General features: G+C 49.2%; 1 protein-coding gene across 1 annotated transcript in view; it reads right to left on the reverse strand.

Moving 5' to 3' along the window:
* The window catches only part of DNAJC11 (DnaJ heat shock protein family (Hsp40) member C11), a 57,098-nt gene that overhangs the window by 6,841 nt on the left and 35,644 nt on the right, over nucleotides 1–14,613 (reverse strand). The window contains exons 5-12 of the mRNA XM_035120202.2: nucleotides 9,787–9,915; nucleotides 8,041–8,163; nucleotides 7,528–7,601; nucleotides 4,421–4,610; nucleotides 3,799–3,884; nucleotides 3,345–3,461; nucleotides 1,955–2,110; nucleotides 1,143–1,212 (exon numbers count right to left, since the gene is read on the reverse strand). Coding sequence (XP_034976093.2) covers nucleotides 1,143–1,212; nucleotides 1,955–2,110; nucleotides 3,345–3,461; nucleotides 3,799–3,884; nucleotides 4,421–4,610; nucleotides 7,528–7,601; nucleotides 8,041–8,163; nucleotides 9,787–9,915 — 945 coding nt within the window. The remainder of the gene's footprint in view (nucleotides 1–1,142; nucleotides 1,213–1,954; nucleotides 2,111–3,344; nucleotides 3,462–3,798; nucleotides 3,885–4,420; nucleotides 4,611–7,527; nucleotides 7,602–8,040; nucleotides 8,164–9,786; nucleotides 9,916–14,613) is intronic.

Consider the following 14,613-nt stretch of genomic DNA (forward strand, 5'->3'; position numbering starts at 1 on the left):
GATGTAAGTAAGAGTAAGCCATGCTCAGCAGCTGCAGAGGTTTTGCTGCCTACATGCTCCCAAGCATAACTTTGCAAGCACTAGAAACATGTTTCACAGAGAGAGGTTAATTTCTGCACTTGTGTGTGGAATTGCGCCACACTCGTCTCTCCAGGGTTGCAGGACGAGGTGTTCTCCAAAAAGCACTGCCAGGTTCTCTCGCCTGCCTCTGATCTGGAAGGCCTCCTTACCATATGCAATTGGAGCCTGTCATTGTAACTCAGCCAGGAGGGATGCGCACTCTGCCCAGAGGCACTTGGAGCAATTCTCCCTGTACTCCTGTCTGGATGCTGGCACTGCCCAGAGGTGACCAGGCAAAGTCGCAAAGTCAGTCTCTCTCTCTCTCTCTCTCTCTCTCTCTCTCTCTCTCTCTCTCTCTCTCTCTCTCTCTCTCTCTCTCTCTCTCTCTCTCTCGCCTCGATAATGAAGATTTGTTGTAACAAGAAATACATTAGCAAGGGCTAGATTTACTAGTGGCCTTGTGAATGCTGGTCATCAAGAGGCAGGGTCAAAATATCTAAAATAAGTGAGAACCTTAGACGCTGAATGAGACCAAGGTGGAAACATCTAGCCCAGTACTGTGCATCTCCAAAGACATTGCTTGGAAGCGCACATGCCAGGTGTGAAGGAGGCAAATGACGAATAAAAAGATGTCAGGTACTAAACCTGGGACACGTAAAGCATATGATCTATCAGAGACGTGGCCCTGGCCCCCAAAACTGGCTCCAATCACACTCTTGCATGTGTTCTATTTTTGAAAACACACACATACTCTCTATTCTCCAGTAAAGGCAGGTGATGAGGCAATTAAAACAAACCCAGTTATGTAAACCTGATTAAAAACATCAAAAATGAAGACAGCCAAGAGAGACCGTGAAAAATTGTGAGAGGGTTACACAAAACTCACAAGGGTGAGTTGGGAAGCAGCAACTCACCAGACCTCCTCAAGCACCCACCCACATTGTATTCTCAGCTGTCAGGGTGATTTCTGAAGGGAAGAAAAGCCCTTGAGATGCAGCCCAGATCAATTATTCCAAGGAGGAAGTGCGCGGAGAACCCTAAATTATCCAGGAATGGGGAAGGAAGCAAGAATTGAGACTCACTGCAGCTTCTGCTTCCTGCTTCTTCTGCAAAGTGTCGCTGGCCGTGCTCTCCCGCTGCTTCTCCAATTCTCTAATGTTCGGACGGGGGAGAGGAAGGAAGAGGGTTTCATTGTAGTCTGGGTACCTGCCTAAGGTTTCTGGCCTCCCTTCCCACTTTCCTCCAACCAATTCCCTGAGAGAAGCAGCCATGCTGCACGAAGGCTGGGCCAGCTAGTACATCAAGGATGGCAGAGAGAGAGAACGACCTGACTCATGAAAGTCAAGCCCAGGGAAACGAGCAGGACCTAGACAGGAACGCTGCTTACTTCTCTGCTGCTCTTGCCAGTTTCAAGGGCCCCCAAAGCAGGAGGGCTTCCCAATGGTGATGGATTGCACCACCTGTTAATTGGCGAGAGCAGGGAGGTATCCTTTGGACGGTTTTCTAGGCAAGTCACAGAAATACAGTACCCCCTTTGCAGCCCAGAGTCTGGCTCCTTCTTCTCGCTCCACAAATCTCTCCACCCTCACAGGAGAGTTCTGTGGAAAAGAGCAGGAGGGTCTTCTCCCACCCTCTGCCAAACCACCACCCCTGCTTCCCCCACAGTGGCCGGCCAGAAACTTCCAGGAGGACCACAAACAGGCCTGGAATGCTACAAACCTCGCTTGCTGCCCCCCCCCCCAGCAGCTTGTTTCCAGAGATGTACTGCTTCTGATGTACACACTGGGCAGCCCGCTCCTCCATCACTAGCTGCCTTTGCTGTGCTGTGCCCTGCAGGTCAGTCCCACCTCTATCCTCCCCCAGTGCATGCTGGGAATGCTTTCGGGGCACTCACTTCTCCTTCTGTGCCTTCAGGTAGGGCCTGATGATGAGCCTGTGCATGGCAAAGTAGATGACGAGAGGCCCCGCCGTGGCGTAGAAGACCGCGCTAGGCAGCAGCTGGTCCGTCAAGTGGATGGGGAAGAAGTAGGTCTGGCTGGCTCGGTTCAGCCTGAGATGCAGGGGAAAGAAGAGCAGTTAGCTGGCAAGGCAGGCACAGAGAACCTGCAGGAACCAGTTTCAAATACACAAGGGGCCAGGGGAGGGAGAGAGCGCACATGCCCAACTCTCTGGTTCCTTGTCCTGCTCAATCATTTGCTGCCACATGGTAATGGGACTTTGGTGACCCTGGTGTGGCAAAGGATGCCCTGAGCGGAGGGAGGCCCACAGCCAGAACTCTAGAGCAGGAAGAGGAGGGCCCCAAACCTGCTGGGGCCCACCTAGATGACATACGTCTGCCCAGGCATACAAATTTAAGGCAATCCCTCCACCATGTTTCATTACTCAAGCCTGCTGAGCTCTTTTATCTTCCCACTTTTCCCAGGCCGTTCTGCTGTGTTCTGGAGCCCTCTGCTGGCAAAACCGAAACATGCCACCCAGAATGACAGCAGCACACGTTGATAAGTGTCTCCAGTGGACACAGCTTTAACAGGTGTCTGGTTGTTAGACATACTGTGTTACCCTGAAGGTGAACTGCTCCAGAAGCAGTTGGCCTAGCTTTCAGGGTACCCCTATCTGGGGGAACTGGGATGTTTGGCTCAAAGCCCAGAAGAGGAACCCTGTAATGTTCTGGATGCCTGCCACCTGCACCCCTGGTCAGTTGGCTGATGTAACCTGCCTTGGTGTATAAACAATGTAAGTGCATTAGGCTGGGTGCAGACAGTCCATCATTGGACAAGCCACCTCCTTGCTGTAGTGTCCATCCCACATCTGCAAAGGTAAGGGAACTGACAGGCTGCTTCTCGCTGTAGGTCTATTTCTCTTCTTTAATAAAGCATTAGAACTGATCTTCGATGGCACTTCCGCAAATCTTGAACTCCTAGAGCCCTCTTCTGGCTCTACAGCCTGGGTGCAGGTCAACACAAACATAATGTGTTCATTCTGAACTACTAGTCCCGTGGAGGGGCAAGGCCCAGGGGCTGAAGGAGCTGACAGTGGGCATTGTGCTGAGAAGTGGGACTTGGCAAGGGGGCCCAAGCATGCCAACTATTGCATGCAGCTCAGTCCAGTGGCTTTCCATCGAGTCCCTTGGCAAGTACCAGCAGCAAAATGCAAGACCAGAGGCAGGAGGAGCCACTCCCTAGAGCAACCTTCCCCAACCTGGTGCTGATGACTGCTGCTGTCCAGGGCAGCCAGAGGGCACCAGTCTGTGGAAAGTAGCCCCAGAACTCAGGCTGCCAACTCACTTGATTTTCAGAGAGACTCCCTGGGGTACGCCAACACTGACGGTGGCTCCAAGGACGCTGTGCCTGGAGATTTTCCGCTCTGCCCCATATTCCACAATGGTCCCAAAGAAACCAGCTCTGAAACAAAAGCATTTGGGAACATTAAGCAGAGGGACAGGCTCTGCCTCTCGGGATCACCAAGTCTCATCTTCTACATACCTCGCCAACTCACCCCCTTGCCTGATGGGTCTCTCCCTTTCCCTCCAGAAAGGAAGAGGCACTGAGGCAGCACCTGGCATGCCTGCTACATCTGGTTTCCAGATGGTGAGCACTGCAGCTGCAGAAGGATGCCAACCTCTTGCCCATGCATCCTTAAAGCAATCGTTGCAAGAGGCTGACTCCCTTGCACAAACCCCTATTGCCTCCTGCCGGCTAGTTATACCTGCCAGGGGCAACCTTCTGGGCTGGGACTTACTTGAGAGATCCTTTCACTCGCGTCTGATCCTCATCCTGAAACTTGTGCTGGTAACTGACCATCATGAAGGAGTGAGGGATGCCCAGCTGTGGCATGAGAGAAACAGGAAGGTCAGCCAACCCTCTTCCTTCCTTCGCTTCTGTGTCCCTCCCATTCACACACATATGCCAACACACTTCATGTCCCTTGCCTACTGGCGGTAGATCCCAGACGGACGAAAGGGAGCCACTTCTCCACACAATCCTAATTCATTCATGCAACTCACTGTCAAGAGACGCAGTCGTGGTTTAGGTAACTTTATAGGCAGACTGGTCCATTTCATGCAGTAGGGTAGGGTTGTTCACAATACCTATACATGGGCAAGTTCAGAGACCACACTGTGGAGCATGGCTCAGGTATAACAGTTGGGTGGCCCACACAGATTCCTGGGAGTGGATGAAGCCTCATCCTCTTCTTAACCCCCAGAGTCACAGGCCAGCCACTAGATCCAAAGAGGCGACTTATCAATTCAAGTCGCTCCACTTCAACTCAAAAGAGTTGCCAGCACAGGTCCCCCCCCCCTCAAAGAGCAGACAGTAATTGCAAAGAACATTTGGAGCCAAAGGAAGGAGGGCTGCCCTACCTGAAACGCCATCGTGAAGTGGCTGGTTTTGGTGTCCCGGACGATGCTTGTATTCATTGCCGACTGAATGCCCCAGCGCCACTGCAAGTAGCCCATGGTGTTCTTGTCCAGGTTCCTTGCCAGGACAGTTGTAAGGCCCGGGCGGATCCCTCGGGAGGAGAACTGCAGCGCACAGTTTGTCGTGACAAAGCTGCAAACAAGGGGATGGCAGGAAGAGGCTTAGAAGGAAAATCCTCTTAGTGAAACCGAAATGTTTTCCCTCTCCTGTTTAGGCAACTGCTGCTCACGAGGAGCCTCTCCCCAGCTACACCCTGCTCCCTAGCTACAGCCACATCCATTCCCCTTTTAAGGCCAGGAGAGCTTGAGGTGTGCAGCAGGCAAGTTATCCCAGCTTCAATCAGAGCCTTCGACTTACAGATGGACATGCACACCTCCTCCTCCTCCAGCAATATCTCTTGGGAGTTGGGAAAGGGGAAGAGGAGGATTATCAACTCGGGATTCTGGAAGCTGCTCAAAGCTCCGTCACGCTCCGATGTGTACATGGAGCTCCACACACCAAACCAAGCTGCCCTGTTCTCTTCAGGGGCAAAACGTCAGCCAACAGCACACTCTCTGCCTCTGCTCTCTAGGAAATGTGCTGGGCCTGAAGAATGGAATCAGCTGCATGCTATGCCAAGGACAAATCAACACAGGGGCCAGCTCAAGGGTATGGGTCGGCTCTGCCAGAGTCAACCCACAGGGCAACTGGGCCCTATCCATTCCAACTGCTGCATGCCCACACAACAGATGCCAGGAATGAAACAGGAATGAGCAGCAGTTACTGGTCCCCGTGTTGCAGTTCACTATTGCACTGCCCTTCCTTCTGCTAGCTCAGGCATGTAGTGTCATCTCTGATTACACTTGTAGATCTAGGAAATGCGTGGAGTCAGTTATTAACTGCCACTGGTCCGTGGCAGAGCACAGGTGTTGCAGGCCACTCCCTGGTGTTATAAGAATTCTAAGGTCTCAAATATAGAATACATATTCATAAATGTACAAGGCAAACAGACATACATAAGTATATAAACCATGTGTCTGAAATAGTATAGGAGAGCAATCCTGAAGCCATTTTGACTCTCCCAAATTAACCTCATATATTTCTCTGCAAGGAGGAAGGAAATGGGAAAAGCTTTCCAATTGTCTTTGGACTGTAGGGGCTTACACTTCCCTGCAAATAGTGTCTGGCAAGTATCTGTTAGGCTGAGCAAACTGTATGTGTAAGAGATTCAGGATTCAATATGTATAAGAGATTCAGGAACTTAAGTATTTACTATCTTAAAGGAATGGGCAGGCTACTCAGAAAATGCAATCAAGTAAGACATTATCAGGTATCCTGGCAGACAGGAGTGAAGCAACACTCTCAAATTTCTGCTGGAGACTGCTTCTTTCTGTGATGTATGTATGATGTTTAGGAGGGTGGTCTTGGGCTTTCAAGAGACTTTCAAAAGTCTTTACAGGGGCTTGCACACCACTGTTCAGGGTTCTCCTCCCTCCTTCGTGTGGTGAGTGGGGAACCCGTTGCAACAGTTTATTTCTTTTAATAAAGATCAGACTTACTAGCAGGCTTTGCTTTCAATATACTCTGGTTGGCCTCTGCTTTCTCTCTGACCAATAGAGATCTCCTGAGGGACTCTCTACGGGCTCTAGATACCCCATAAGGGAATTAAGAGGTATTTTCTTATAACACTGGCAGCTCCAGGCCAAATACCCCAGACAGCTGCTGCCCATCAATGATGACAGCACTGGGCAGCTTTGGATCAGTGTGATAGCTGGGCCTGCCCTTGCTGCCCACTAGGAACTGATCTGGAAGCTGTCAAAAGTGGCAACCTTTCCAATATTTCCTTTTGGAAAGATCTGAGCTAAGCCAGAAGCAAAGGCCATCTTCTGGCCACCGAGGAATATTGCACCCCAGTAAAGAAGAGGCTCATGACCACAGACAAGCAGGACTCAAGGGCAAGCACACTCTCCCCTTCTGCCGTTTCCAGCAACTGGCATTCAAAAGCATTTATTGTCTCCAACTGTGAAGGCAGAGCAGAGCCATCGATCCAAGTTTAGTCCTAACTTGCAACCCACTTTGAATATTTTAAACTTCCTGTGTAAGCTTTTCTCTTTCCCATACTCTACTCCCTTCTTTTTGCATTTTCCTCTCTCTCACCTCTAACAAACAAAATGACAACTGGAGGGTGAGAAATTCAGGGATCTGTCTCTTTGGTAGTTGGTGCTAACTCCCGGGGGTTGCTAGAGTAGATCCCTTACACCTGGCAGGGGAAATGGGGCTGGGGCTCAAGCAACACAAGGGGTGACATGGTGACCCCTGCTGTCTCTCCCAAGTTCAATTTGTGCATGGGGAGAGTTCATGCAGCATTTCCCTACTTATAATGACATGTCCTTTTGAGAAAGAGAGAATGAAAGAAGAAGGATAGACACTCGATCCTCTTTCCTGCCTTTTCCAAACTGTAGGGCCTATGAGAGGCAGCTGTCTGTCTCACTGGAAGGCCAGGGACACTTTGCAGGCACCTGCTCCTGTTTCAAGACCATGCGGCATCAGCTGAAAAGCACTTTCATATGGAGATGCTATACGGACCTTGGATCCACCATTGGCCTTTTTCATGAGAAAGAACTTAATGCAGCAAACGATTCTACATCTCTGAATCCCTAGGTTTGGCATGGTTACATAATTTACATTTCAGCCTGCCATGTATTTTCTGAGAGAGACACCAGGACCCTGAAAGAAAAGGTAACCATATAATCGAAAACTGGCTTCCTACTGGTTTCAAACTCTGAATGGCACTGTGGGTGGTTAATATCAGTGCCACTGTGTATGTTGGCTGGTTGCCTGTAGATGCAATAGACACATAGAGATAGTGATACATAATTGGTTGCATATTCTGTTTTTTAAGGTTTGATGTTCGGTTGTATTTTTATATATGCTGTAAGCCCCCCAAAGTGGCTGGGAAAACCCAGCCAGATGGGTGGGATAAAAATAAAATAAAAATAACAACATCACAAATAAGTCCTGTTCCTTCTAGGGGGTGGGAGGTTGTCCTCCACCCCTTTCTAAGTCTTACCATCTTTGTGTAAGATTCCGAAACACCTTCAGGCCAAACAAAGGCCCCTGGAGGTCTCCAGCTCCGAACTCTATCTGCACAAAAAGAAGACGGACAAGAGTTAGGAAGCAACAGCTACAGAGGTGAGATCAGCGTGACTGTCGTGAGCTGCCCACAGCCCTTCACCGGTACAAGCTGGCTTTAACTATTCCTTTATGGCAGCTACTCGGATGCCTGGATAGGCACTGGAGTGCATGGCCAGGGAGAGGAGGCAGGTGGTGCTTCCTCCCCTGGAACACGGCAGTGCTCACAGCAGGAAGTTAGCTGTGCAAGTCCACATGGTAGCCTAGTCCAGCACAGTGACATCGCCCAGCTTTGAGAGAGTGAAAAAAGAGGGCTCTGGGTGCCCTAAAACAGGAAAATCAGTGATCTCCCACCAACAAGGAAGGCAGAGAAATAGGTGCAGGAGCAGTCCAGAAGGCTCAAAACAAAGCAAGAAATAGGGTGAAAACTGGGAGAAACCAGTCCTCTTACCTCTCCCCAGCCTTTGGCAGATGTCACACGCCTCAGAGCCAAGTTCACAGAGCCGCCTCCATTCCCGTTCTGCGTTGAGAGGTTTCCTGACAATATCGCAGTGTCTGTGGCCGTCAGTGGAGCCTGCAAGAGAAAGGCAGCTGTCTTGTTGCAGCTCATAGGAATCCTGCACAATCTACAGCAGGCCTGACTCTCAGTGGCAGGTGTCACCAAAAGCAGACACACCTAGATGGCACAATTTTACAATCTCCCATATAAATGCTTAAAATGCTGCCTTAACACAAGGTGGCCTCACCCGAGTGGGTACAGGGAGAGCGTAACGTAACTCTCTGTGCACTAATGCTCTCTGCACACAGGAGACAAGTTCATGGAGGAGAAAGCTATTGGTGGCAAGCCATGACAGCTGTGCTCCGCCTCCACACTAAAGAGGCAGCATTGCTTCTGAATACCAGTTGTTGGAAACCACAGGACAGGAGAGTGTTCTTGCGCTTGGTTCCTGCTTGCAGGTTTCCTGCAGGCATTTTGTTGGCCACAGTGAGAACTACACTCTATGCCCCAATACTGTGTGGCCTCATCTACGTGGGTAGAATGTGTGGTGCACAGATGCTCTCTGCACGTAGGAGGGGTGGACATACATGCCCAAGACGTGGAATCAGATTAACCGGTGAATTTGAGGCCAATCATCTGCTGCAGATACACACTTAAGACAAGACTTGAGGTGTGATGATTCAACCAAACCACTGAATAAGTCCACCGTATGCTCTCTGTACACTCAGCCTCCTGGCATTTGACCCCTTTCAGGAGCTGTGCTGTTGACTAGTTTTATGAATGCCCCTCCGCCGCTTGCTGTCCTTGGCGTGTCCTGGAATGCTCCATCATATTGCAGCTCAACTAACAGTGGGCAGGGGATGCTGACCAAGTGTGCAGAAGAAGCAGGGAAGAGTCTTTGGGCTTCCCCACTACTACTAATAGCGGGGCGCAGGTGGCGCTGTGGTCTAAACCACTGAGCCTCTTGGGCTTGCCATTCAGAAGGTTGGCGGTTTGAATCTGCGCGATGGGGTGAGCTCTCGTTGCTCTGTCCCAGCTTCTGTCAACCTAGCTGTTCGAAAGCATACCAGTGCAAGTAGATAAATAGGTACTGCTGCGGTGGGAAGGTAAACGGCGTTTCCGTGCACTCTGGTTTCTTCTGTCACGGTGTTCTGTTGCGCCTGAAGCGGTTTAGTCATGCTGGCCACGAAAGCTGTCTGTGGACAAACACTGGCTCCCTCAGCCTGAAATGTGAGATGAGCGCCATACCCCATAGTCACCTTTGACTGGACTTAACCATCCAGGGGTCCTTTACCATACCTTTTGTTACTACTATTAACACCCTCTGCCTGGGAAACAGCTTTTGAGCAACACTCGCAGAGCCTGTGAAGACTCTCTGCTTCCAGAGATGGGAGGTGTGTGGCATACAAATGGGGTGCCCGAGCACAGCACTTGAGCGCATGAGAGACTCTGACAGCACATGGGCTCAGCCGCAAGTGAACCTTCCCTTCCCCACTTCCTCCGGTGCCATTTCGAAACAGATAATTGCATCCCTGAGCCAGATTTCATTTCCCGTTGCTCTGTGCTGAGGTGCCTCATTAACAGAGAAACCCTTTTTAATTTCTCTCTCTCTCTCTCTCTCTCTCTCTCTCTCTCTCTCTCTCTCTCTCTCTCTCTCTCTCTCTCTCTCCCCCCCCCACACACACACACGTACTTTACCTCAATGGACTGCGATATGTGCATTTTGTTGATTTCAACATGGGGAAAGCTGCTCCCTGGCACTTCTTCGTACTCCTCATCGTACCGATCAAAGAGGTCAGTGGCGTCTATTCCAACGCTAATTGTCCCCTGGAGAAACAAAGAAACAAGCCCTTGGTGTTAAATGGCATTGTGCTCAGCTGTTTCAGTGCCTTGCTCTCTTCAGCGCCCAGTCTTCTTCTGCCTGGAACAGCAAGAAAAACCTTTGCTCTGCCATTTCCTTCACAAGCCCTTCTGAAAACCCACTCCTCTAGCCAACAAGATATTTGGCTTAACCTCCCAATGCTCACTCGCAGCTGCAGTTCCTTACATTCATCCCTATCCCTTGTTGGGGAAAACCTCAGTTTGTTACCGGAGACCTTAGCGCTGAAAGACATGGGCCAGTTTTAAGCACCTTCAAATGGTCATCCCTGCCTTTGTTTACCCCATGTACGGGAAGCCTACTGGATCAGGCTGGTGGCCCATCCCATCCATGTCCAGCATCTTGTTGTCACAGAGGCCAATCAGATGCCCCTACAAGAAACCCTGTCTTCTCCCATGGCTTCCAGCAACTAGCATTCAGAAGCACTACTGCTTCCAGCTGTGGCGGTACGGCATAGCCATCACAGCCAGTTGCTACTGATAGCCTTAAGTATTCATCCAACCCTCTTTCCAAGGCATCCCAGCTGGTGGCTGTTGCTGACTCCTGTGGCAGTGAGTTCCTTGGTCTAACTACGTGCCCACCCCATCTTCTCTGCCAAATTCAGCCTGTAAACTCCAAGCAGGAAAGTTTTGCCTCCTTGCTACGTTGCTCTAGAACTATACCGGATAGGAAAGTGCAAATGATGTTCACTATTATGAATGCATGAGCTGCATGCTCCTGTACCACCATCTATTTCAGAGAGTGGCCTGTGCAGATTAAGAGACAAACCCCGTCCCTCCATCCCATTTTTAAACATCTCAGAAAGACCTGCTCACTCTGATATCTAGGGGGAATCCAGAAAAGCTCAGAGATGGCTGATTTGTGCAGCTGCACCCCTAATGCTGGTGGGCAATCAAAGCGTCAATTAGGATCTCAGGATGTAGGCAAGGCCTGGATAAAATTAAACCCTGCACATGGCACCACTGTCAGAATGCGCGCAAGGGAAGACTGATTTGCATCTGACCCTTGAGAGACCAAAAATAAAACAAAATCCTCCTTAAGGCTCCTCTCCCCCACCATGCCAACCACCACCTGCAGAAATACTGCACTACAAAATGGAAGACGTTAACGAGAGGCAAACAGAACCACTTGGAACGGGAGGGGCTGATCTTTATAACTGGGGGGGGGGTCTGCTCGCATGAGCTTGGGAGTCCATTCAGCTTTTCAGCCCTGGAAAAAGTGATGCATTTTTAAAGCTCTTAGTAAGGGCTGTGGGAAAAATGAAGACATAACAGTCTTCACTAGCAGGCCTACAACAGGCTTCCTCAACCTCGGCCTTCCAGATGTTTTTTGCCTACAACTCCCATGATCTCTAGCTAGCAGGACCAGTGGTCAGGGATGATGGGAATTGTAGTCTCAAAACATCTGGAGGGCCAAGGTTGAGGAAGCCTGGCCTACAATCTAAGAGACACAGTGCAAAACTAAAAGAGGGGCGGGAGAAGGAAGACAAGTCTAGGGGTGAACAATGAGGCAACCGATTTTTACTGATAGTACCAAATTCTGGGACAGGAAGGGAGCCTGTGTTAATGGTGCCTCCATCCCAACCAGCCACTGCACAGAAAGGGTAGTGGGACCCTATCAAAGCATTTTTGCAGCTTCAAGTCCAAAGCTATCAAAAGACACCAGGGACATTTGGCTCGACCCAGACCCTGCGCTTGGTGCCCAAGGCCCTTCTCTATGTCCTCCCTCCCAGAAAGGTTCGGAAGGCTGCAACAAGAGAACTGGCCTTTTCTGTGGTGGCTCCCCATCTGTGGAATGCTCTCCCCAGAGAGGCTCACTTGGCATCATTATTAAATGTCTTCAGGTGCCAGGCAAACACATTCCTCTTTACCCAGGTCCTTGGCCATTAAATATTCTATGGCCTGTTAATTTATTTTATTATTATGCTGTCTATTATTATGCTATTGTGCTCTGTAAAATGTGTTCTAAAATGTTGTTCACCACCCTGGGATCTTTTGATAAAAGGTGGTATATCAATTGAATAAATAATAACTTTCCCCCACTGCTTAGGAATGTCCACCTCCAACAGGGTGCTGTTTAGTGCTGCAAAAAACCTATGATGTGCCAACATTTTATTCGCTACGTTGCTCCCTGGGAGTGTGCCAGAGCACTTGCAGTGTGGCGCTCCCAAATCCATGCCTCTGAGAAGCAACTGAAGAGGAAAGGAGGAGTTAGGAGGCCACTGAGCCTGAAACCTGCTCTTAGGTGCCAAAGACACTTGATGGGAGTTAAGCAGATGTTTGTTGGAGAGCAACTGATCCAGGGATAAGAGGGATCACTCTTTTTTAGCAGGTCTAGAGGCTTTACCACTGTGCTCCTCTGTGGAGGAGAAAGATGCCAGCCACCTCTTGATGGCACATCATAATCCTAAGGGAGCACATAATATCACAGCCACATCCATTTCCCTGAGAGTCTCAGTCTGGGTTTCACTTGCTATTCTTTTTTAAACTAAGCAAGTATGCAAGTTAAACAAAGCTGTAAAGAAACACCAGAAGGAATAGATTGTGATGGTCAAACGGCTGGAGGCAATGGTGCTTCTCTGCCTTGTGTGGACTGCTCCCTACTCCCCGCCCCGCCCCCCAAGCAACTGGCAAGCCAGAATAAATGATATGAGATAAGAGATGCTTATGCAAAAATAACCGAATTGAACGGAATTCAGCTCTCCTTGGCACCAGCCCCCAGCAAAACTGGCCAATTCTACCCAGAGTGACTTTGCGAGGGGTATGTGAGCCACTTTCCCCTTCACCTGAAGATGCTCTGGTGATATTTAAATGGGAGAGAACCAAACCAGGAAGCACCCCACCCCAAACTCCAGTAATGAGCAAACAGAAACGCTCTTGGCTGCTGATTGGGAATGAAGGCTGAAAGCTGCAGTCCCTGCAGAGGGAGAACACAAAGTGAGATGCCATAAATTAAGCCCTGGCGCTTGCCAAACGAGACATGTTTTTCGCTGCCTCAGTCAGTCCTGTCCGCTATTCAGGTCGCTATATACTCAGACGGCCGGCGGAGCTTAGATCCTCGTTTGCTTCCCCCCAGCCCCAGCCCGCTTGCTCAAGAAAGCTCCCTTACGGAGTGGGGTGTGTTTGTTTGTGTGTGTGTAAGCCTGAGCCTTCAGAAAGTAATTCACTATAAATGCTTTATTTCTTGCCACAAAGGGAGGAAAGGGATAAAAGGAGAACTCAGAAATCTCTTCTGTGGTCGAGCAAATTCATCACTTTGAAAATTCTCAGGACTGAGACCATCTTGTTGATACTTTCAAGCTCCTCTGGAAGCCCTTTTCTTGCAGGAACGGGTGCCGAAGAGCAAGGTAAAAAATGCTTCAAATAAATAAGTAACACTCATTTGCATGGATGGAAGCAAATTGCTTTAAAATTTGCAATCTACATGCTCCCCCTTCTCTCTGATTTTAATGAGTCTTAGTGGGCTACAGACACCTCTGCAAGGTTGACTCAACCTTACAACTTGCAAAAAAACCAACCAAACCAAACAAACCCCAAACTACATTTCTTTGTGATCTTCAGCAGAAAATTAAAAGAGAGCCAGTGTGGTGTAGTGGTTAGAGTGCTGGACTAGGACTTGGGAGACTGGGGTTCAAATCCCCATTCAGCCACGAAGCTTGCTCATTGACCCTGGGCTATCTCTCTCAGCCTAACCTTCCTCACGGGGCTGTTTTGAGGATGAAATGAGAAGAGGGAGAATTTGGTACGTCACCTTTTCCTTGGAGGAAAGATGGGATATAAATTTAATAAATAAGAATAAGAATATCATCACAGGCCAGTGTGGTATAGTGACTAGTGTGGAGTCCCAGGTTCAAAATCCCCACTCAGGCATGAAGCTCACTGGGTGACTTTGGGCCATCTCTCGGCCTAACCTACCACAAAGGACTATTGTGAGGATAAAAAGCAGGTACTGTTATAAGCATAATAAATAAGATCAGCAGCAAGCCCTGTTTATGCAGGAAAGGCATCTCTCTCTCCCTCTCTCTCTCTCTTTCTTTCTCTCTCCCTCTCTCTCTCTCTCTCACACACACAAAATTACATTAAATCCCTTTTCTTTCTTTCTTAAAAACAAACCAACCAGAAGGGCTGGGCTTTTTTTTTTTCTTGGAGGAAGACCAGCTTCACCCACCCACTCCCAGAGCTCTTTTTCCAACCCGGACAAAAGACCCACAGATACATCCACAAGTTGGTCTGAAATTGGAAGGGGAAAAAAGAACAATTTCCCTCCCCAAATGATTAAAAAATCTCCATGCTTGGTCTTCTGGAACCAATTCTCACTCACCGCAGGCTTCCTGGGAAATGGCTATTATCCAGCCTTCCCATGGCCTTGGGTGCTGGCACAGATTAAGTGTCTGAGCAGCGGGAATATTCATAGATATTCCGCAGTTCCTCCAGCAGTGGAGTCAGTAGCGAGGAAGTGCTAATTTCAATCCACAGAAGCCAGGGTTCGAACCACCCAATTTTACAGGGGTTTCTGAAAGATGAAGTGTGTTTTTACTTTAGTATTTCTCTCCAGTTGTGTTTCTTTGATTTGGGGGCTAATAATAATAATAATAATAGCAGCACTACTGTTTCCCTGCACACCCAGATAATCTGTATGGGTTTATT

The sequence above is a fragment of the Zootoca vivipara genome, chromosome 6, assembly GCF_963506605.1.
Source record: "Zootoca vivipara chromosome 6, rZooViv1.1, whole genome shotgun sequence".
Lineage (NCBI taxonomy): Eukaryota > Metazoa > Chordata > Lepidosauria > Squamata > Lacertidae > Zootoca > Zootoca vivipara.